Source organism: Tetrao urogallus (genome assembly GCF_951394365.1).
Source record: "Tetrao urogallus genome assembly, chromosome: 21".
Lineage (NCBI taxonomy): Eukaryota > Metazoa > Chordata > Aves > Galliformes > Phasianidae > Tetrao > Tetrao urogallus.
Window position 1 is genome coordinate 547,121 of NC_136834.1, and position 23,562 is coordinate 570,682.

At 55.8% G+C, this 23,562-nt stretch overlaps 3 protein-coding genes across 3 annotated transcripts; 1 reads left to right on the forward strand and 2 right to left on the reverse strand.

Annotated features, from left to right (window-relative positions):
- Positions 1-4,416: 4,416 nt before the first annotated feature.
- CLDN19 (claudin 19) lies at positions 4,417-7,804 on the reverse strand (the record flags this gene model as incomplete). Its single annotated transcript, XM_079545472.1, has 5 exons — positions 4,417-4,465; positions 5,773-5,919; positions 6,058-6,142; positions 6,274-6,438; positions 7,582-7,804. The coding sequence occupies 5 exons, from the start codon at positions 7,802-7,804 to the stop codon at positions 4,417-4,419; spliced, it is 669 nt and encodes a 222-aa protein (XP_079401598.1).
- A 2,085-nt stretch (positions 7,805-9,889) lies between these two features.
- Positions 9,890-15,958, reverse strand: P3H1 (prolyl 3-hydroxylase 1; the record flags this gene model as incomplete). Its single annotated transcript, XM_079545381.1, has 15 exons — positions 9,890-10,164; positions 10,253-10,393; positions 10,546-10,621; positions 10,807-10,924; positions 11,194-11,344; positions 11,419-11,514; positions 11,599-11,726; positions 11,821-11,942; positions 12,262-12,314; positions 12,432-12,521; positions 12,677-12,816; positions 13,655-13,786; positions 14,304-14,493; positions 14,874-15,026; positions 15,515-15,958. The coding sequence occupies 15 exons, from the start codon at positions 15,956-15,958 to the stop codon at positions 10,021-10,023; spliced, it is 2,178 nt and encodes a 725-aa protein (XP_079401507.1). The 3' UTR covers positions 9,890-10,020.
- Positions 15,959-16,137: 179 nt separating this feature from the next.
- Positions 16,138-19,327, forward strand: LOC306954341 (uncharacterized protein C1orf50; the record flags this gene model as incomplete). The annotated part of the gene is made up of 4 exons (XM_079545420.1): positions 16,138-16,275; positions 17,190-17,276; positions 18,310-18,441; positions 19,145-19,327. The coding sequence occupies 4 exons, from the start codon at positions 16,138-16,140 to the stop codon at positions 19,325-19,327; spliced, it is 540 nt and encodes a 179-aa protein (XP_079401546.1).
- Between the last annotated feature and the right edge of the window lie 4,235 nt (positions 19,328-23,562).

The window sequence follows — 23,562 nt, forward strand, 5'->3', positions numbered from 1 at the left end:
AGAGATGCCTGCTGCCTCTGCTCTGGCCACCTCCCACTGCCTTGTCCACTGCCTGGGCCACAGTGCCTGGATCCCTAAGAGCAGCTCAGACGGCCTCCAGTTGTGCCAGATGAGGGCTGGATGGAAGATCAGGAAGGAATTCTCTATAGGGAGTGTGGTCAAACACTGGAGCTGGCTGCCTGGTGGAGAGCTGGAGTCCCCAGCCCTGGAGGCATTTCAGACATGTGGATGTGGCACTGAGGGACAGGTTCAGTGACAGGACCTGTAAGTGAACGTGATGATTTCGCTCAGTGACCCTGAAGGCATTTTTCAGACTGGATGATTCCATAACCCTCAGTGCTGCCCCTCTGGTAATCAAGAGCTGCTTGGAAACTATTGTCAAAGAGCCTCTGTAGTCAGACCCCATTATTGGAGCACGTATCTCCTGAGATCCTAATGTTTTCTCAAATGCTTTCATCATTCAGTGAAAAGATTACCTGCTTTTCCTTTAATTCCTTTTTAAGAAAAGCTGTGAAGTGTCAGAACACCCAAACTGGAGCACGTGGGGGTGTCCCAAGGAGCGTCCGATCCTCAAGTGGTACAGAGGGCTGCTGTGCCTCCATGCAGTGCCTTTGAGTGCTGCTGAGCATCGCCAGAGAGCAAAGGGGATGGAACCGTGTGAATTCCATCACTGCCAGAATTGAGGGGCTTTGCAGAGAAAGCAATTGTACAGCAGGTCTGAGCGGAGGGCATCACATCTCCAAGGGCTGGAGAAGACCTACTTCGGTGCGTTTTGCAGCCCAAGCCTTGGTGCTGCCATATGCTTCAGTGCCTGAACTGCAGCCGCTGTGTGCAGAGGTTCAAACCCTCAGGGTTTGTTTTTTACCCTTTCTTACTGACATTATTACTGACAGACCTCACCTTATAATGCTCTTTTAAACATCCCAAGCCACCTTCTGAGCAACTCCCCGCAATCTTTCTTCCTTCCCCGAGACCCTGGCTGTTTTGCAGGCTTTGAAGAAAATCTGTTCAGCCATTTGAGTTAAATCAGGGGGAAAAAAAAAACAAAAAACACCCAACAAAAAATTCCTTCTCCAGAGGAAACGCTCAGTCATTGTTTGCGCTTGGGTAACTCCAAAACAGCTTAGTTTTACTGCTGGAGCCTTGGCTGTTGCAGCAGGTGGTGGAGCTGCTGGTTTTGTTGTGCTTGGAGGTGTTTTATGGGGAATTAATGATGTTTGGGACAAAGGGGAGCTGTGAGGGGGGCGCTTGTTGGATGCATCTGCCCTCCTCTAGAACACAGAATCATAGAATCATGGAGAGTGGAAAAAGCTCTAAGATCATCCGGTCCAACCATCCAGCTACCAGCAACACTGCACACAGTCCAGTCCAACTGGAAGCCTTACCTTCATCGCAGCATCCAGGCTCATCCTCACTGTGTTGCGGCCATCTGAAGTCCCAGAGTGGGATTCAGTCCCACCTGGATGGGATGCGGAGGTGCCCAATGGAAACGCGATGCCCACGGAGCGCTGTGAGCCCGCATCTGTGCTGGGCTATTTAATGCTTCTCTAGGGCATGTCAGAGCGCTCTATGTGCTGAGCTCAGCAGGGAGCATCGTGGTTAAACGCTAATTGGCTGCAAACAGAGACTGGCTTCCAAAAAACATCACATCTTGACACCCGTTGGAACCAGCTGGGGCTGTGGGAGACGTGGAGAAACACAGCCCGGGTGGGGGGCTCTGTGTTCTGGGCAAACGTCCCCTGTTCTTTAATCACACCTTTTAATTAGTGCTCAAGGGCGAGTGGCCTGAGGTGTGTTGGTTCCAACTCTCTGGTGCAGCAGAGGCAGACAGACAGGGGTGGCAGGAGGAAGAACGCAGCTTGTTGCAGGGAGGGCAATTCAAAACCCTTAGTGCTGTCCGTTGGGCTCCCAGCTGTGAGATGGTCCAGCATTTCCCATTTTCCAAAGACATCTCATAGCTTTCAAACTGGCAGAGAGGTCAACCCAGAGGCAGCAAAACAAGCCGCCTCGATGGGGCCTCTCACAGATCCTGGGGGTTCTGTTCAAAGAGGGCTGTGATCAGCTCTGCGGCTCCCCCAGAATTCACAGCTCTCGAGGGAGGGATGCAGGAAAAGGCTGTAAAGGACACAGCCTCACAGGGGCACTGAATGCAGCCTGTAAAACTCGTCCATTTCCAGGCTGTGTGGGGACTCCCAGGCCATTATGCACAGTCACTCCTCTCCGGTGGTTTCCAGCTCAGAAACGTGGCTGCTTGGCCAGAGGCATTTTTGTGGGCTTTTTGCTGACCCTCGAAAGCAGCACCTCAGTACCTCGTGCCGCCCAAATATTTCAGTTTCGCTCCTTACTACCCAGAAAAACTGCTTTCTTGCAAAGCATCTTGTTACAGCAACCTCTGAGCATCTCCAGCATAAGCAGTGCCTCACGGCTGTCAGCTGTATCTGTGCTCTCCTCTGTGGGTCAGTGGGAAACAACACCCCACGTATGTATTTCCAAGTCACGGGATATATTTAACAGAGGCACTTTTATTATTATTTTTTTCCCCTCTAAATAATCCCCTGCAGTACTGAACTACAGGGGTTTGGCAGAGCGCTGCACACTCCTTCAAATTCTTGAGGCTCAGCCCTGCGGAGGCACCCAGGTTCTTGATGTGAGTGATTGCTGTGGCTTTATTTCACATTATCCTGTTTCACGTGGTATTTTGGCTCATGGCAAGACTTTTCTCCAGCATACCTGTGCATGTAGCGGTGCACTGGGGCTGAAATCTTCCAGCAGGGTTTGTATACCTTCATTTTCCAACTCAGATCTCAGGAATTTTTTATTGGTGGTACTTAGATATCCACGAAACGGCTGAAATTCTGGTATGTTCTCCACACGTAGGCACTGCTGGTGTGTAAAAGAGTTTTGTTTTTATTTTTTACTCTTCTGATCTGTGGATTTACTGTATATGAAATGAGCCCACCTGTTTGATTCTGAGTTGAAATGTTTTGGGCATTGGAAAGATACAGGTGGAGGGGTAAATGTATCAGTCTTTCAATAGTTAAGAACATTTCCTCGGTCAGTGAAGATGAGATGAAGATCACATCTGCATCACACTGGTTTTGTAAGATAAAAAGAAAGAGGCAATGGGGACAGAAAGCCACCAAAGCGCTCTTTTTAGCGGTTTGGATGGCAGCGGATCCCACGCATCGCATGCAACGCTGCGGGCCACCCCAAGCCTGGCAGCCCGTTCCCATATTTAATTCCACTCTGCCATGGGCAAAACACACAAGGGATTGTCTGGAGGACAGTGGGGGCCTTTGTGCCCCCAAACATGTAATTGCTTCTGCAGATCAGCTGTTTTTCCCCCTCTGTTATGTTCTTCCAGCCTGGGCGGCTGATGCCATGGGACCGAGCCTGCGGCAACGTGGCAGAGCTTTGAGGAGAACAGAAGATATCTGCGAGCCAGGGGCTGCGGGAAGGCAGGGGAGCTGGGCAAAAGCCCTGGGCCTCCAGCAGTGCCAAGGAAAAGCAGGTGCCGCAAAAGCAGAAATCAACTCAGTTGGCACAGCGAGGAGCAGCCCGGTTCTTGGAAAAGGGATTAAAGCCTGCGGCTGCCCTTCACACACAGCAGGGCGACCACAGCGAGGGCTCTGTGCAGAGCGGAGCAATGGGAGGCGATGGGGGGCCATGGCTGGGCTGCGGCGCTGGGCGGACAGACTGCGGTCTGAGAAGGGCCTTGCTGAGGACGTGGCTGCAGGGGTGTGGTGCCAGGCCAGCCAGACGGGATTTAGGTGCTTTAGGCTGAAATTAAGCAACCTTTTAAGCCACGCTTTCAGCGACAGCACCTGCTGGGCATGCCTGCAAAGTTCTGCCTCACAGCGGCTCAAAGCCGGTGGGCTCTCAGCAGCCGCGCTTCTCTCAAGTGCCTCCCAGCGGGCTGAGAGGAGGGGGCTCTGGCCTGGGAGCCAGCAGCAGGCAGCCTTCAGCCCAAACACAAACCACCCTCCCTCCCTCCCCAGACCCGCTGCCCAGCCCGGGGATGAGGCCTCAGCCCCACGGCGCTGCCATGGGAGCGATGGGAAGAGGCCCGTTGGGATGGAGGCTGAGATGACTTCAGAAGGACGCCCGTAGTCAGAAATATTTTAATACAACCGACTCACGATTTTTAGTACAAACAATCTGAAAAAAAAACCCCCACCACAAATAGGAATCCCAAACAGCGCTGCTCCCGCGGTGTGCGTCGCACAGAGAAGTTAATGCAGGTTTACCTTCAAGGAATAAAAACATTCTTCTACACAACGCTGCACTCTGTATATAAAAACACACTTCAGATACAACTATTTTTAAGCACGATTTTCCTTCCCAATCCTCACTGCAGTGGCTTTGGGGTGTGTTTTGAGGGGAAAGCAAGCACCAGTCTCCCCGATGGTGCAGATACTACAAGCACTGCTCTCCCCTGATGGCTGACGATATTTTTACATGGGGTCTGCAATGCAAAAGAGAGAGATGGCTGTTAGTCCTTCCTGCCTCACGGAAGCCAACCCCCAGTGCAGGGACCATTCTGCTTCCCTCCTGCATGGGGAGGTGGTGCCCCGACTGTTAATTTTGGGACAACCGGCCACGTTTAGCCAGGAACAAGAGCAGCATATGGGCGTAAAGCAGACCGTAAAAAAAAAGCAGGGAGAAATCAGCGATGTGGGGATTTATAAAGTAATTTAAAAAAAAGGGCAAAACCACCAAGCCAGGCTCTTTGGATCATTTCCACTGTGCCGTTTCCTGCGGTTTAGCTGGCATACCACGTACAGCAGACAGACAGATGGCAGCACCAGGCCTTCCGAGGATCTACGGGAGGAATGGAGCGCTGGTGTGTTAGTAACAGCCGCGGCATGGACACAGAGGTGGTGGCAGTTAGCACGGCTGAGCCTAAAAGCCTTCACCGGTCCTATTGGGGAAGGGGCATTTGGAAACAGTGGGGAGACATCAAAATTCACAGGTTTGTCCATCTTGGAGTTAACTGAAACAGCTACGCTGGGCACCGAAGTAAAAACAAACCATTACTTGTGCTCACAGTCCCCATTTTGCCTGCTCTAACCTGGCCGACACCAGTTTGTTCTCCTGCTTAACAAGGCCACATATTTGCGCCTGGTGAGAAATACACCCGGGTCAGATTTTAGCTGGCAGAGCTCAGCTGGAGCACCAGCAACCGCCAAACCGCCGTGCTTTCATTCCTCGTGTGCTCACATCAAGAATGATTAATACAAATAGCGCTTTGGGGCAGCAGCCACGCAGAGCACACCTGCACCCTGAACGCAGGAATGTTTCCTAAGCCACCAAAGCTGGGCTACGGGGACACTGAGCCTCTCTAGCACCGCTAGGCAGCAGCCCTTTCCCTGGAAAATCCGGTGGTGAGGCTGCGGGAGATGTAGGGGCACACGGGGACGGCTGCACGCAGTGGGGCGGCCCAGCACAAAGCACCTCTGTGCAGCCCACCCCCAGCACCCCACGCCAGGCACTGGGGCACGGCCCAGCCACCCACAGCCCCAGTAGCGCAGGGCTGGGGGCGGAGGTGCAGCCCCTGCAGCCTGGTGGTGCTGGATGCGGGGAATTCTGACCAACAGCCCGTTTTAGAGGCTTGCGCTGCAACCTGGAAAAGCTCCTGAGAAACTGGTGCATCCCCAGCAGAAGAAAAGTCTCTGGTGGTGCCCTTGAGCTGTGCGTCCTGTGGGAGCACCGGGGCCGTGCCTGCTCTTGGGAGGGGAGGGCATGGGAGGGCAGGGCTGGGGTCAGACGTACTCCCGGGCTGTGGAAGGCTGCGACTGTCGGTAGTACTGCTGTCCTTGGCGCTCCTTGGCAGGGCAGGAGCAGCAGAGCAGGGAGCCCCCCAGCACGGTGAGGCTGGCAGCCCCCCAGCCGACAAACAGCGCCGAGCCAAACTCGTACCTGTGGTAAGATGAGGGTTGGTACAGCATCAGGGGATGGGAAAAGCAGTGGGGCTGCGTGTCACCACCGCCTACCACGCAGGGCAGCCCCAGGGATGCAGAGGAGCTCAGGGAAGCGGTGTCCCCGGGGGGCTCCTACCTGGCGTTGATCGGAGTGCTGGCACTGAAGAACTCGTAGGTGACCTGCGTGGCGTACAAGGAGACGGCCGCTAATGTGCACAGACCTGGGTGTCAAACACCGAGCATCAGCAGTGCCCAACTCATCGCCAAACAGCTCCACTTCCCTCCTGTTAGAGGCTGTTGGAGCTTTTCTGCATCAAAGAGGCACAAAGGCTGCAGCTGCCCAGCGGCTTACCGCAGAGGATGAAGAGGACACCTCCAGCAACAGCGATGCGGCTCTTGGTGATGGGATCCTCCTCACCAACCTTGGTGCATTTCATGCCCACGACGCTCACGATGATGCCGAAAAAACCCAGTAGGAGAGAAATAACCATGAGAGCCCGGGAGGTCTGGATGTGAACTGCAGGGGGAAACACGCTGCTCGCAGCACTGCAAGGTGAAGTCACTTCCCACTGGGACGGACCTGACCTTAACACCCCGTCCTTTACCTTATCCTTAACCCTGTCCTCACTGTGTAGGGTCACTCACAGCTCCTGTGCCTGGGGCACTGTGCCAGAACACCTCAGCTCACTCTCAACACCAGGGTCCCCAGCTTTCCTCCCCACCACGCTCTTTTTCCTTCCTCCCTGCTCTTCTCACTGCAGTTTCAGCAGCAGCACCGTCCCCAAATGCTGTGTGCAGCCCTAGGGTCGTCATGTCCCCACATGGCACCTACTGTCGGGATCAAACCCACAGGGACTGGGGACAAAGACAAAGGGGCTGAAACCCATGGGCACAAGCTGGGCTCAGGTCTACAGCAGGGCTCCGACCCACATCAGGACTCAAACTGTGGGTGCAAAGCAGGACTGGAATAGGAAGAGAAGAGCGAGGGGCTCAGACCCACAGCAGGATGCAGACCCATGGCACAACAAGGAGAGCTTGACTCACTCTCAGCACTGGGGCCTCAGCCTTCCTCCCCACTGTGCTCTTCCTCCTCCCTCTACACTCTTCTGGCTGCAATTTCAGCAGCAGCACGACAGTTCCCAACACTGCACACAACTCAGGGTTGCAATGTCCCCACTGTGCAGCTGCCATTCCCAAATTTGATGCCCACCGTGTGGCTCAAACCCACAGAGACTGGGGAGGGCGAGGGCTTTAAGCCCATGGGCACGAGGTGGGCTCAGCCCTACAGCGGGGCTCTGAGCTGTGGGTACAAAGTGGGACTGGAGCACAAAGAGAAGCCAAGGGGCTCAGACCCACAACAGGATGCAGACCCAGGGAGGAGCAAGGAGAGCTCTGACATGCACTGGGCTCGGATGCTCAGGGGGAAAGTAGGCTCTACCCACAGAGCTGGGAAGGGGAGCTCAAACCTGGGGGGGGGGACGGGGGGGGACATAGGGTTGGGACCCAAAGGATGGCTCAGATCAGCGGGAAGGGCACTAAGGGGGCTCGGACCCGGGCTGGGAAGTGGGGAGGGGTTGGCTCAAAGCCACGGGGGTTGGCTCAGCTCCTTGGAAGGGGCTCAGCGCCGAGGGAAGGGATGCCCGCCGCCCCCTGTACGCACCGTCGAGGGAGAGCAGCGAGTCGTGCAGGCGGCACTGCACCTGCCCGGTGCTCTGCGCGGCGCAGCTCATCCACAGCCCTTCGTGCAGCCCCACCGCCGTGATGATGGCGTCTCCGGCGTACGAGCTCTGTCTCCACTGGGGCAGAGCCGCGGCAGCCAGAGCCGCCACCCACCCGCCCAACGCGGCCAGGTACCCCGCCAGCTCCCGTGCTCCGCCGCCCATCGCCGCCGCGCTGCGCCCGGCCCGGCCCGGCTCTGCCCGGGGGTGTGCCCGCCACGTCCCGCCCCGAGCTCCATCAGCCCCTCCTCTGGGCTGGAGGGGCCGTGGGGAGGAGGTGGGTGGTTAGGGGTAAGGGAGCGGAGCGGGGTGGTGGGTGTCCGCCGAGAAAAAGAGGGATTCGGATGGGGACTTGGAAGGTGGGGGATATGGGGACCATCGGGGAGGTCGAAGCGCAGTGGGGAAGGCTTTGGGGTGGGGGAGGTGAACCCCTGCGGGGTCGTCGGAGCAGGGACCCCTGGGGCTGCTGCAGGGGTGGTTGCAGGAGTGTCACACCGTGCTGTGCTGCCCGGAGGGGGGCATGCAGGGCAGCGGGCATTTGGTCGTGCCAAGAGGAACTTGGAGCTCTCAGTGGCGCGGAGCTCTTGGTAACATGGAGCCTCAGTGGTGTAGAGGTCTTGATGGCACAGAGCTCTCAGTGGCATGGAGTTCTTGGTGACATGAGGGAGGGAGTTCTTTGGTGGTATGGAGCCCTCCATGAGATGGAGCTCTTGGTGAAACTGAACTCTTGTTGAAATGGAACTCAGTTGCATGGAGCTCTTGGTGATATGGAGCTCTTGATGGTATGGAGCTCTTGGTGCAATGGAGCCCTGGGTGACATGGAATCCACATGGCATGGAGACCATGTTGGCACTGACTACTTGCTGTCATAGAGCCCTGGGTGGCATGGAGCTCTTGACGGTACAAAGCTCTTGGTGGCATGGAGCTCTTCATGCCATGGCACCCTCAGTGCTATGGACCCCTTGGTGGCATGGAGCCCTCAGTAACACAGAGTCCTTGGTTACATGGAGCTGTTGATGACATGGAGTCCTTGGTGGCACAGAGCATGGCACGGAGTTCTTGGTGGCACGGAGCTCTCATTGGTGCAGAGCTCTTGATGACACAGAGCCCTTGGTGGCATGGAACCCTTGGTGAAACAGAGCTCTCAGTGACATGGAGGCCTTGGTGGCTGTTTGCTGGGTGCAGGGAGCTGGCAGCTGCCCCAAGCATTGCCCTCCTGCCGGGCTGGCTGCCCTGGCAATCGTTAACCGCCATCTCATCGGCAGTCAGCTCACGCTCGCTGTGGCCAGGGGCCAGCTGCCTGCCCCAGGCTGAGCTCCACGCTTGGGGGACAGCAGGCAGCTCCTGCACCAGTGTGCGAGCAGGGAACCCTTAGGGAGAAACCATCCTCCCATTGCTGCCATCCCTGTGCTGGGCACTGACCCCTCTGGCCCCTCTGCCTGTTCGTCCAGGGCGTTTTGCAGGCGGTGTTTCAGAGCGTGCGCTCGCATTCCCCACATGGTTATGGTAATGGTGTGGGGACAATTCACTGCCCTGTTCAGCTGCCGCTCAATGTCCTTCTTGTTCAGGGAGAGGGCAGAGCTCCAGTCACGACAGTGGGTGTCATAATAGGGTGAACTGCCCCCACTGGCTCCAGGTCCTTTCTGGCCCGAACATGAAGCTTTTGCGTCCCTCTTGGGGACGTTGCAGGGCTAATGCAGGGGTTGCATTGCCACTCCCCGGCTGCAGGAGTCCTAAAGGCACCTGGGGACAAAGCCTGCAGGCTGTGCAACCAGAAGGCTTTTGCCATGGCACATGGGACAATGACCTCTGCTCCCTGCTGTGCCCCATCAGCAGTGCTGCTGGACAGAAAGCGCAGCTCTGTGCGCATGGATAGATATGCTGTGCCAGCGTCTCTGCTCCCAGCAGCACAGGGCTGCTGCCCTCGCCTGGGCACCAGGATGGCTGCAAGGATGCACCCACAGCCAGGCTTTTGGAAAAGACACCTGTATTCACCAGTCCTCCGCAGAAGGCACTTAAATAGCTGTGGTGGGGAGTGGGCTCAAGCAAAGCAGAAAGGCACGTTTGGTGTGGCTCCAGCCCTCCCAGCCCCACACTGCTACCATGGCACTGGGTCTTCAACTCTAAAAAACATCCCTCCCTTTTCCCCACGTTCCTCACCCCTATCCACCCCCAAAGTCTGGATGCTCATCTCAAGATTGGTGGCAGATCCACAGCAGGGCTGGGAGCCACGGAGCTCTTCATGCTGCACCACAAAGTAGGGCCCAGCCTGCAGCCCAGGGCTGAGCAGCCAAAGCCACGTGGTGGCTGCAGCTGTGTCCTAAATGGCGTGGAGCTGGTGGTGCTGGCCCTGGCAGGGCTGGGACCCTGCATGAGGAGTGTCACAGTTCATCCTTCCCTGCTGCATGCAAGCCAGCAGTGCTGGTGGCGGCCGTTGGCTCCTGCTCCGTGCTTGGCTCCTGCAGCAAATCCACCTCTTCCGTCCTGAAAAGCATCTTCACCAAATCGTCTGCCTGCACTCGCTCCTGTGGGCCAGAGCTCACGTCGCACCCTTCCACAGAGGGCAGCCCCCAAGACCCTCCTGCTGCCCAGGAAGCGCGGTGAGGTGCTTACCCGCTCACTGTGCCGAGGGTCCAGGGTGAACCAGAGGGCAATAGCACAGCGTTGGCCTTTGGTCACAGCCTTCACCCCATGGGGGTTCTCTGAGCCAGAGGAGAAGCCCACGGCACGGCCACACTGGGGCTGCACCTCTGCCTGCGAGAAAAGACTCTGCTGCACCACTGGGACACGGGGAGAGCCAGCCCCAAACCCACATTCACCCCATGCACTGACACAAAGCACTTTCCCCAGGGATGGAATAAAGCTTGGCAGCTGTGCGTGGAGCTCCAGGGAGCACAGCTACTTACAGTCTGCGTCTTGGCATCCAGCTCTGTGAAGTAGAAAGCTCCTCCTTCAAAGTCCCCGTTGAGGTAGAGGATGGCACTAAAGAAAGTAGGGAACAGGGTGACAGCCATCATCCCAGCACCCAAACCCTGACCCACCACCACAGCAAGAGGCCAAGGCAAGAGAGTCTGAGCTGGGCTGCCCTTCTGCCCTGATTCTCACCTGGGGGCTGCTAAGCTTAACAGCCTCTGAAGGGCAGCTCAGCCCCACGGACACCTCGGTACCTGTAATCCCGGAAGGTGTAGGCTGGTGGTTCCTTTACACACACCAGGGCCTCCGCATTGAGGATGCAGTTGTCCACGTGCACCTCGTGGCTGTTGTCACTCCGGCCTTCCTGCTTCTCTAGGGTGGAACAAGAGGTTGTGCATCAGTACTTTGTCCGTATGGGAACAGGGTCTGTCTCCAAACACTGTATGGATGTTGGGATGAGGTGGGGTTGGCCTCTGCTCCCAGGTAATAGCAACAGGACAAGAGGGCAGGACAACCTCAGGCTACACCACGTGAGGTGCAGCCTGCACATTAGGAACAATTCCTTCTCAGAAAGGGTCCTGGGCAGAGGGTGAAGGCGCTTTGCATCTCCCTGCAGAGCAGCCCTTCGGGGCCGTGCTCACCATCGATGGCTGTGCGGCACACCAGGTGTGAGTAGGAGAAATGGAGCGGGACCTCCAGGCGGAAGTAGGACTCCATCATGTGCCGCACCTTCTCCGTCACGTTGTAGTAGAGGTGGGCGCTCTGCAGGGGGACCTTGCCCTCCTGGCCCAGCTGTGGGGGACAGACAGCAACGCGGGCTCAGCTGCAGCAGGGCAGCAGCCCCAGGCGCCCGCAGCCACGCTAACCTTGAGGGCCTTCAGGACGGTGACACCATAGAAGGTCTCACTGGGGGTGTGAGGCGATGTCTTCCCACGATAGCCATCCCCTGCCGAGGCAGCTGCCTGCAAAGCCCAGCCAACGTTACCCCACCTGATTTCTGAGGCACAGGATGCGACCCCTCGGCATCCCCGCATCCCCGTGCTCACGTTGGTGAGTCTCTGCAGCTCCCGGCACTCCTCAGCTGACAGGACTCCATCCACCACAACGCGCTGAGACCCGTTCAGGCTTTTGGAGTTCATGGTGACGCTGGCTCCCTCGTACACCAAGGGGCCGCCTGCAGCACAGGTGGGATCAGGAGGGAGTACGGATGGAACTGGGGCGGCGCTGAGGGACTTTGGGCTGGCACCAGGACCCGGAGCTGCCCGCACCTTCTCGGATGAACTTGCTCATTTCTGCAGACTCCTTTGCTTTCTCCTCCACCAGCGTCTCGATCTCCTTCATCAGGTTGCCGATCTCCTCGGAGATGCGTGCCGCTGTCTCCCGCTCCACCCTGGGCACACAGTGGCCATCAGCTCCACTGCCCCACTGTCCCCAAGTCGGGAAGAAGGCATGCCAAGGCAAGGACAGGACAAGTTGTGTCTAAGGGCTGCTGACAAAGCCCGAGGTGTGAAGGTGTCATCTCAGTGCAGCCCTCACGCCCTACCCCAAACTGCTTGGTGTGACCAAGGACCAAGCTCTGCCCTCCAGCAGCCTCTCCCAGCCCCAGCATCAGGTAATTCCCTCTGCAATTGCTGCCTTGAGCCCAAGGAAGGCAGAGAGGTGCCCCCGTTGGTTGCCCCCCCCCCAGTGGCAATTGGCCAAACACTCACTTTTGTTTCTCTCGCAGCCTCTTTGGTATCACCTCTTCAGGCGTCCACGTGTCCTACAGCCACAGGGACAGCATCAGTAGCTGGATGAGGACCTGCCTCTGACACCACATCCCCCTTCCCTGCAGACACGTCTCTCCAGCTACCACCAGCCTTGCTGCAGTGCCACTCACCGGGTCCACAAATGGGATCCCAAAGACGTCGTAGCTGAAGAAGAGCAGCTCCTTCTCCATGAGGCTTCGCTGGCGGTATGCCTGGATCTCCTGGGCCAGGGGCAGAGGGGTGGGTCAGGGCAGCCCTCCCACCTGCTGTCCCCACTGCAACCCAACCCAGATCAGCCCACAAAACCTCTGCCAGGGCTCGGAGCTCTGAAAGGACAGAATCCATCCTATGCTGGGTCGTCCCTGTGGTCACCCACCTTTCGGGGCTCAATGGGCCTGGCCAGGTCTTCTCCCAGGACAGCAGTGTAATAGGCCAAATTCTGGTTCATCACCTCATCGTTTGGGAAGAAGAGCAAGTATGTTTTGGTGCATTCAATTGCTTTTTCATAATTCCCACCTGGAAAGAGAAACAGAACCATTACAGCATGTCTTCTCCCTGCCTTGCTGGTGCCCAGCTCTGGCACAGGCACAATCCACTGCTGGAGCAGAGACTGGGGAGGATGATGAGAATTTGATAGGGAACAGAGTAAATGGGGATGCAGAGGAGAAACAACAGAGAAAGCTCAAATCTGCGAAGGATCTCGCTCTAAGCAGGGGCAGATACTCTGAAGCAAAGACAACTGCTGCCACAAAGGGAAAGTAACAGTGTGAGGTGTTCTCTCACCTCAGCAGCAATCAGTGCCGCTGGCTGAGGAGTTTTCATGCTTGGAAAATGTATCTTAAAGCCCATTTCCAGACAGTAACACCCAACCATTTCCATGCTAACCTGCAATTTTCAGCCACTTAAGCACGCTGACCTACTTTCATCTACAGTACTACATCCTTTCAGTCTTCCTGGAGTTCAGCCTTGGCTGTTTGTTTGTTTTTTAATCCTTCTGGGGAAATTTGCAAAGAAATAGTTCAATTTTCTTCTAACAAGGAGAGCAAAAAAAAGACAATATCCATTTGCCTGGGTTATAACAAACTCTCCTGGAGGGCCAGAGTGCCTCTTTTGTTTGGATGTGAGGCAGAAAGCTGGCAGGAAAAAAAAATGCCTCTCTAGGCTGTAGTGAAGCTGCACAGGAATTTGGCATTTGAGCAGCAGGGAGGCTCACTGTAACAGAGGGCAGCAAGACACAGCTCTCCTAAGGCACACTGCTGTCCATGAGCCTTTTTGCCCACAGCACAATGTCAGTGTTGATGTGAGCAGTGCCAGGAGTCCTGGCCATTGCAGGATGGGGCAACGAGCTGCTTACTGTTGTAGTAGGCAAACTGCAAGTAGTTGAAATGCGAGGGCAGGAAATCCTCCAGGGGCTTCTCCCGGCCAGGCTGCGAGGCGAGCTCTGTGACACAGCCCTGCTTGCAGCTCAGCACCTGCATGTAGTGATCTGGTGGAGAAAAAATCCCATATCACTGCTTGGAGTCATCGAAGAGCTGGTTGGTGGATGAGACATCATAGGGTCCCCACTCCAGCCACCAGCTTGCAGCACTGGAGACCCCCAGGGACGGCCCCCCACCACCGTATGACTGGTGTGACATCCCATAAAGGACGTGTTCCTCCTGTCAGTCTCAGCCTCCCAGCCCCGTGCCCAGGTGACCCGTTCTCCACATCCCTCTGGAAATGGGGAGGGGGACCTGGGCAGCATTCCTCCTAGTGAAATCTATGGGGATCACAGAATGGCTTAAGTTGGAGGGGACTTTAATGATCACGCAGATCAAAACCCCCAGCCATGGGATGGATGCCCTTCAGCAGCTCAGGCTGCCCAGGGTCCCTGTAGCCTTGGACACCTCCAGGGCTGGGCCACCCACAGCTCCGGGCAGCCTGGGTCTGGATGAGAGGTGTGCACACCCATAGGGCATTTTGGTCCCAACCCCTCACAGAGGGTTTTGCACAGGCGCTCTCACCTGTCATGGCCTGGAACAGGTCTGCGTTGTACTCCAGGTAGTTGTAGCCTTCATAGTCATAGGGCCCCTCACAGAGAGCACGGCACTCTGTGTCAGCCACAAAGTATTGCTCCAGTGCCTTCTCCAGGTGCAGGACAGCAGCAGCCGGCTGCTCCTCACTGTAAAACCGGACACCCAGGCGGAACTCTGTCTGCAGGGAGCCAGGCAGAGCTGTGAGCACAAAGCTGCCCAGCGCCCATTCATACAATCATAGAGCAGGCGTTACTGGGAGGGATGCTTAAGACCATCAGGTCCAACCCTGCTGCTCCCACAGCTCCATCAGCGCTCAGAGCCCTGTGCCCTGACCTTGGGTGTCTGCAGGGCTGGGGCACCACATGTGCTCAGAGCACTGGTCCCAGGGACACCTCTCACCACATGGACACACAGCAGTGCTGTGTGCTTGCTAAGCCCACAGCCCATCTCCCCCTCCCCACACACAGCCCTGGGCAGGTATTTTAGGAGCGCTGCCACATTCCCAGCTAAGAAAATGCAATTTTGGGGTAAAACCCAACATGAGGATGGGGCACCCACCATGTGGGGCCTGGCCTCCAGGTCAGCGAAGTCGGACTCCCTGACGCCTGCCATCATCTGGTAGTACTCCAGGTTCTGCTTCATCTCCACGTGCTCGGGGTTGGCCACGAAGAAGGTGTGGGCTGCAGCCACAGCCTTCGCCACCTTATTGATCTGCGGGAGGGCAGAGGGGTGGTGAGGGACCCCAGTTTTTGGAGCTCAGACACAAAGGATTGGGGTTATCCTGAACATGCACATTGCCTCCCAGCCCCCATACCGGGTCAGTACTGGATGTGGGGTCCCAATATGAGGTGTGGGGTCCCAGCACCGGGAGTGGGGGCCCAGTACCGCGTATGGGGGTCCCGGTACTGAGCAGGTATGGGGGTGTGGACGGTTTCTCCCCCCCCACGCCTCGGGTGCGGCAGGCCCCAGCCAGGCCCCGACGTGGCACTGCGGGGGGAGCAGTGGAGGGATGGGAGGAGGGCCCGGGCCGCCTCCCCGTCCCCCAGCATCACTCCCATCCCCGCCGCCCGCCTCCTTCCCGCCCGCCCCTCCGCTCGCGGGTTCCGCTGCGGTCGAATCGCACCTCCGGACCCCTCTCGGACGCCGCTCCCCGATATCCCCCCCCCCCTTCCCGGATCTCATCTCCTTCGGGGCCATACCTTGAAGTAGGCGACCTGGAGGTAGTTGTAGGGGCTCCGCTTGCGGAACTCTCTCTCCAGCTCCTCGCCCAGGCGGTACCGGGAGGGCTGGGTGGGCCCGCAGCCCCGGAGGCAGGCCGCGCGCCGCAGCAGCCCCCGGAAGAACAGCAGATCACGGAGAGCCGGCTCGAGTCCGTCCGTCGGTACCGCCGCGGTGGCATTGGCGCAGCGCAGGCGGCACCGAACCGACCGAGCGCGGATAGCGGCGCGGGCCCGCAGCGCCCGCTCCATCTGCAGCACCACGGCGGGCCAGTCCCCCCGCGCGTACGCTTCGGCGCCGGCAGCGAAGAGCGCGTCCGGGGGCTCGGCCGGCAGCGGGGGTTCGGAGTGCTCCGGCGGTCCCAGCGGTGCCGGCGGTTCCGCCGCCCAGATCAGCAGCGGCAGCAGCGGCAGCAGCAGCGCCATGGCCGAGCCTGCGGCCGCCCGGCTCCGCGCCAGACCACGCCCCCCCCCGTGGCCACGCCCGCTGCTCACGACCACGCCCACACCGCACGCCAGCAAGACTTTTGGCCACGCCCCTGCTGAGTGACCACGCCTACACCGGAAGTTCCGCCTCGAGCGGAAGGGGCGGGGCGAGGCGGGCTATGGCGGCCATAGGAGGGGAGGATGGCGGTGGTGGCGGTGCGGGCCTGGCTTTGGCCTTGGTGGAAGGCAGCGCCGGGCGGGCCGCACGCGTCGGGGACCCGGGGGACTTGGTGGCGCTGGCCCGGCAGGTGCAGCAGGTGAGGGCCGGGCACGGTCCCCCGGGGAAGCGGCTGGGCCGGGGCTGAGGCCGTGCGGGCACCCGGTGTCCTGCTGGTTCCCGGCAGCGCCCCGAGTCAGCACCGCCGTGTTGTCCCCGCTCCGTGCCGGTGCCTCTCGCCGTTATAGGAGCACAGAAAGGCTCGGGTTGGAGGAACCTGGCACATCATGCATCTCCAACCCCTGCCCTGTCCTCCTGCCCTGCCGCCCCAGGTGCTCCAGTGCCTCCCAGCGCTGTGTGCTGTTCTCCAGTGGGTCCCACCATGGCTTCAGTGCCCCAAGTCTTTTCTGCTGCTCCCCCCAGTGCACCCTTTTATGCCTCGTTGTCCCCCTTAGTGTCTCCCTGCCCATCCCAGTACCTCCCAGTGTATCCTGCATCCTTGTATGCCCCATTGCCCCTGCTGTGTGCTGCTGCCTACCACCTTGGTAGGAATGGTTCAGGGTGGAAGGAACCTTGTGGATGCTCTGTTGGGTTTCAGTATTTCCTGCTGTTCTCCCCAGTGCATCCTTGTATGTTCTGCTCTTCCCCTCAGTTCTTTCCTTCCCATACCAGTGCCTCCCAGGATGTCTTCCTGCCCTTCTCTAGCCCCTCCAAACACCTCCCCATAGATCCTTCTGCCTTCTCTTGGTGCATCCCACTTCTTTTGGTTCACCTCTGTCTTGCTGCCCATCTCCTCCCCACTATGCTTCCCCCTTGTCTGCATCTGTGTACCCAGCTGTCTGGAGATGCTGTGGTGTCCCCCCACCAGCTATGGATTACCGGGGGGCTCAGCTGCCTGTGCACCTCATGTTAGACCTCCGTTAATGCAAGGCTGCAGCCATTGCTTCCTCAGTGTGGAAATGTCCATAGGACCCTGGCTGCCTTCATCCTCATCAACCCCTCTGTCTCTTGCAGGCAGATGAGTTTGTTCGAGCCAACGCCTGCAACAAGCTGACTGTCATTGCTGAGCAGATCCGGTGCTTGCAGGAGCAGGCTCGGAAGGTGAGGATGCATCCAGTGGCAGGAAGGAAACAAGGATAAAGATTTGCTTTTACTTGGCTGCTGGGTATTTGGGAGAAGCTGCAGGCTGGTCATTGCCTGAAGCCAAGTAGAGAAGATTCGGGGGGATGACAGCCAGAGTTCCCTGTCTGGTATCAACTGGGAGCACGAGGGATATTTTGGGGGCTTTTGTCAGGTGTGCCGAGTCCTTTTAAAGGAGGGGTGAGAGCTGGTGGTCAGCCCATGGCGGCTGGGATGTCAGTTATGATGGTGACAGAAAACTCCTGTCACTGTAGGGTGTGCTTCCAGGAGGAGCTGGAGCAGCAGGGTGACAGTGTGGCTCTGGATGGTCGCTCTGAGGTGAATCCAAGCCCTTGGAAGAAGATGAGCTTTGCTCTGAGGTTTGGGTGTGTCTCAGCTTTTGAGTTGGTCCCAGCTCAGTTGCCAGAGCAGTTGATCCTGGCTGTCAACGTAGCAGTGCTCAGCTGTTCTCTTGCATTTTGTCTTCAGCCCTACAGGTGTGCTCATAGAACCAAAAACAAGTTATGGAGTGAGAAGGGACCTGCTGGTCACTGCAGCTGGCCCACTGTCATCAAGGCAATTATGTCATGTGGTTGTTAAGAGCTGCAGCTGGGGAGCTGAGTTCCCCTGTGCTTGCTGTGCCTTCCCCAGGTTACTTCAGCAGGGAAGTCCCCAGGGTCTGACTGTGCGTGGAGGCAAAGGAAAGACTCCAGCCAATGGTGGGGGCAGGGGCAGAGGCAAACCTGGGGTTGTGAAGAGTTTGCTGCTGTTTGGAGGTATCTGCACATCTGTGGAGGGTTGCAGGAGTCCCAGAGTGCAGCTCGGCAGAGGAAACTTGAAGAAAATAAATGCCTCTTTGGAAAGCATCTATTTCCTGGGGCAAGCGGTGGGATGAAGCAAGAGCTGTGCTGGGAAGGCAGAGCCTTGTGGGCTCTGGCTGAGATGCAGAAGTGTGTGTGTAAGAAGTAAGTAATCAGTTATATTTCAAGTGTGGAAATTTTAAATTTGTTTTCAGGTCTTGGAAGATGCTAACAGGGATGCTGATCTGCACCACGTGGCCTGCAACTTAGTGAAGAAGCCAGGAAACATTTACTACTTGTATAGGAGGGAGAGTGGCCAAAAGTACTTCTCCATCCTGTCTCCTAAGGTGTGTGGCAGCAGCCTCTGAGGAAGCAGGGAGGGGAAGAGACAATTTCTGGTATTTGGGCGCTTCTGGAACTCTGACAAAAGCACTGGTTTGATGGAGCCATTCACAGACCTGTGCTCGGTTGGGTTTCTTGATCTGAGTTATCTGCTGATCTAAGGTGAGCAGTGTCTTTGACAGGTAGACGACCTCAGTTCAGTCTCTGCTGTTCTTTTTATGAAAGCAGAGAAATGCAGACATGCCCTGGGCCTTCCCTGTCTGCTGTAGTTGTTGGCAGCAATTTTCTCAGGTGCTTTAGCCCAGGGGTTGAGATGGTTTGCAGCTTGGTGTTTTGTTTCTATGGGAAGTGGGGGTGACTCTCCTCTTGAGTTAGTGTTGGAGGTGTCTTCCTTGCAGGCAACCCGTTTTCTAATGCACAGGGTGAAGACTACAGAGAAAACAGCAGTGAGCAAGGTGGAGGAGCTCTGCAAGGTGATACTGTGTCCCCAGACTTCCCTGTGTCAGCAGCACTGTACTGTGCCTTGATTGGTTTTAGACTCAGGGTAGTTACTCTTATTTTTAGGTTAGAAAGTGGGACATCTGTGTAGCTGGGAGTGCCTGGAAGGTGGTGGGGCAAGCCAGCCTGGGCAGAGAGGCTGCGACTATCAGCACAGTGTAGCTCCAAGGGAAACCCAGTAGCAATGTATATCTGTCCTTTCTCTTCCAGGAGTGGGGGACCAGCCCCCACGAGTTTCTCGGTGCCTATAAGCTGCAGCACGACATGTCCTGGACGCCTTTCGAGGACATTGAGCGACGAGATGCTGAAATAAACATCTTGGACAAACTGCTGAGCCAGCAGGCAGCGCTCCCCCCGTGCACAGAGCCCAACTTCCAGGGCCTCACCAAATGATGCGAAGTGTGTTGGCTGTACAGGACCTCTGAACAGAGCTGATGCCTGAGGACAGGCAGCGCCTGAGTGTTGCCAAAGGCAGGGCAAGGAAAGAGACCAAGAAATGAAAATGCTGATGCTGCCAGTACTTGCTCTTTGCCTTAGTAAGACTAATTCTGAATTCAGTCTTACTGGATTTTCTAGTAATCAAGTAACTTATTTCTTTGACTTATGCCAAGCTTTAACAAGAGGCAGATGATATCAGATGGAGTAATTTCAAAAGGACTTGGGGCAAAAAGCAAATATGCTTGGGGCAGATTGATTGTGTTATAAAATATGTCCTACCCATCTGGCTGTGGCATACCTCACTGAGGCTGTGTGTGGCAGTTTCAGGTCTGGATTTTGGCCCTTATTACAACACACATTTAGGAAGCCCTGTGGCATGGGAAAAGTGGTCGAGGTCACATGCAATGAGGTCTGTTGTTCCTTGTTCCCTTTCTAGTGTGGATTTGTTCATTTCAGACCAAGTAGGGCTCCTCCTGGCCCTTGCCCTGCAGCAGAGGAGGTTTTGGTGCTTGGCTTGAGACCCGAAGATGGGGATGCTGCAGCTCTGGCTTCTCCCAGGTCACCCTCAGCTCATCACTGCACCAGGCTTCTCTCGTTGCAGCGCTGCCATCAGCCCAGCCCCATCCTGCTGTGCTTCTCTGTGTCTGGCAGAAATCTTCTCAGAGTCAGCGTAGGATTTTGGAAGAAGCTTTTCCCAGCTCACCCTCCCTCACTTAGAGCACTGGGCAAATTAAAAGCAATGTGTTGTTATTATCAGACCAGGGTATAATTAATTCCTTATCAAGTCACAAGTGCCTAATTTGATAGGGTGTCTCTTTTTTTTCCCTCTGCATGTTTTACCACCCCAGGTCTTATTTTACTGCATGTTATTAAATCTTAACTTGGAAGGGAGAAAGTTAATTACTGCATGGTCTTTGCCGTAGTGCTAATTACAGCAACATCAGAGACTTTCGCCTGTGATTTGTGCTCCTCTGGGGAGAAGGTATTCCTGCCCCAGTTTTATCTGTTTCCCATCATTAAGAATTGTAAGCTGATGTACATGCACAAGGGGACTTGGTGAGGTCTGCTGTCTTTGTCCTTTGCAGCTTGTGATTTCTTATGTTGGACTTTGACAGGATTTCACTTCTCCAGCAAAGCCTGCTGACCCTCTGTGCCCTGTAGCTCTGCTGCCCTGCTGCAGTTCCTTTGGGTGCCAGCACTTGCTGCTTGAATGACAGCTGTGTGTCACAGAGGGCTGGTGCTCTGTGCCAGCACATTTCTGCTGGGTAGAGGGATCCTGTTCAGTGAACATAAATGCCTCTTCTAGCCTCTCCTGCCACCTTGCTCTTTGAAGGTTTGCCTACTTCTCCATCCTAACTGTGCGCTGCCCATCTTGTAGAGTCCTGCCTGTTCTTTCTGTATCTCCAACAAGCAAAAGGCTTACAGCAAGTGCAGCATATCCAGCATTGCCTTGTGGTGCTCTCTGTGCTGCAGGCAGGGAGATAGGGCAAGGTACCACTGCAGAGCTGAGCAGCCCATCCTGTGTAAAATAGGGATGGAGCTGGTGACAGAAAGGTGAAAGGTGCTGAACTGCAACCTCCTGCAGCACTTGCAGCTGAGGATGCAATTCTGCTGCAACATTGCCTCTCTGTGTTTGTTGCAAGAGAACAGAGGAGACAGTGCTGGTAAAACCACTAGTAGAGCTTGTGGAGGGTTCCCTGAGTGCCCCTGGGCTTGTGAGTGCCTCTGCTTGGCTCAGCCTGTCCCGAGCCCTTTCCTTACTGCATTTTTGGATCAATAGTGGGAATTTAATCAGGAACAAAGCACCAAACTGCAGCTGGGAGGAGTCAGTGAGATGCAACACTAGAGAGAGGTCTGGGCTGTCCATGGGTGAGAGGTGGCCTCTGCTTGCTCCTACACGCTTCTCACGCCTTTCATTTGGGTGAATGCATGTGCCTGTCTCAGGTGAACAAACTTCTGGGTGAGGACTGAATGAGGCAGCAGCTGTTTGTGACTCACTGCAGAAAACACCATTGAAGGTGTGTGATTCTGCAAGTCTGGGGAAATTTTTCATGTTGTACTTCTGCTTAAATCATAGCGAGGAACAATGGGGCTTTGAAAAAGAGCCCTGGCTGCCTTTCCAGCCACTGCTGTTTCTGAAGGTATGCCAGGCTGCATTCACAGGGAGGGAAGGAAACCAGGGGCTGTTTCATTTGCTGTACAAAAGGTTAAAAATCAGGGTCCTCCTTTGAGACCCTTGTTTCCATTCACAGTCACATTTATCTGCACCCAAGTTTAATTTAATGCTTTTCCATCTCAGGTCACAGACTTAGCAGAGCTAATCCATGTGCAAGCTGAGAGTGGACTCAGTGACATGGGAAGTGTTGCATTTAGGTGTTTTCTAGGTAAACCTGGTTGCAACAAAGAGCAGAGCTTTGCAAACAGCCCTTCCTCCTTTTGAAACAATGCTGCTACACTCAGCAGAGGTGGCACAGTGCAGCTTGCTGGCTCTGGAGGCAGTGGCTGTGGGTAGGTGTGCACCCAGTCATGGTATTTCTAAAGATTTCTCTCCCATTGCTCTTCAATGAGCACTCGGGGCAGCAGTGGATGTGCAGCCAATGGCTCGTTCCAAAAGCCCCAGAGATGGACAGTCTCTGTGGGAGATGTGCTTCTGATGTCAACAGTGCTTGGCAGAGTGGCTTTGCTCATCTTTGGCTGATACCTGCTCCCCAGAGCTGATGCTTGCTGACGTGAGCCTTGTCTTCTTTTGATCCCAAGAGATGAGTTTAATAATGGCTTGATGGGACTGAGAGTGCAGGAAGCATCTCCCCGATGTACCAAGAGCATTATAGCACCTTTGAATTTTTGCATTTTGAGGGCACAGAAGCAGGGCTGAGCAAAATCAGAGGAGGGGCAGAGGGGTTTTCAGCCTCATCAGATGGTTTTCAGCTGCCCATTGCAGGGCAGCACCGCAGGCTTACTGCTGCTAGCACTTTGCCTTCCTGAGCTGCACAACAAGCCCAGCAAGTCTTCCTGGATCTTAAGAATTCAATTGATTTAAATGAGTTTTCTCTTTCAGCCAGGAGGCTGCTTTTTGGCTCCTGCTACTCAAACACTGTGTGTGAGAGCTATGTCTGAGTGTCCCAATGCTCCCTGAGTGGATATCTTCACCCTAACCACACATATCTTGAACAAAAGACCTTCAGCTTAAATATGTTACCTGCGTTACATATGCAAAAGGTTTCCTGCTCAGCAATAGTCAATAACATTCAGTATCTCAAGGGAGCCTACAAACAGGAAGGGAATCAACTATTTGAATGGGTAAATAACTGCAGGACAAGGAGAAATGAATTTAAGTTGAGGGAGGGAAGATTTAGGTTGGATGTCAGGGGGAAGTTCTTTACAGAGAGAGTGGTGAGGTGCTGGAACAGCTGCCCAGAGAGCTCCATCCCTGGAGGTGTTCAAGGCCAGGTTGGATGGGGCCCTGGGCAGCCTGGTTTAGCATTAAATGTGGAGGTTGGTGGCCCTGCCTGTGGCAGGGGGTTGGAGATTCATGATCCTTGAGGTCCCTTCCAACCCTGGCCATTCTGTGATTCTGTGATGCACTGGAACAGGTTGCCCAAGGAGGCATTCAAGGCCAGGCTGGATGTGACTCTGGGCAGCCTGGTCTGCTGCTTGGTGACCCTGTGTGTAGCAGGGGGTTGGAACCAGATGAGCACTGTGGTCCTTTTCAACCCAGGCCGTTCTATGGTACAGTATAACGTAGGGTCCCACCTCCTTGCACATGCTCAGTGGCTTGGTGTGGGGCTCTCAGGACCCTCTCAGATGAAGTAAGCAGTCTTCCTCTCCATGACCGCACATTGCCCTCCTCTTGTTTCTATCCAGTTTCCAGTTTCACAGTGTTACACTGCAAAGGGCCCACACACCGACTTAGATAATGGTACACCAGGCTTCTCGAGTAGATGAAGGATGATTTGCTTACATTACCTAGTTTTGTGAAAGCCAGCATTGTTAAGTATGTTTAACATCAGACCCGGTGTATTTTCCTTTGCATTGGCTCGTTTAGTGGTATCAGTCAAGCTGCTTAGGGAGTCCCCAACACTGGGGGTACTTAAGGGATGTGTGGACACGGCACTGAGGACGAGGTTGCGCACCGGTACCGCTGAGCGATGCCAGCGCCCTTCAGCCCCACCGCCCCCAAACCGGGCGAG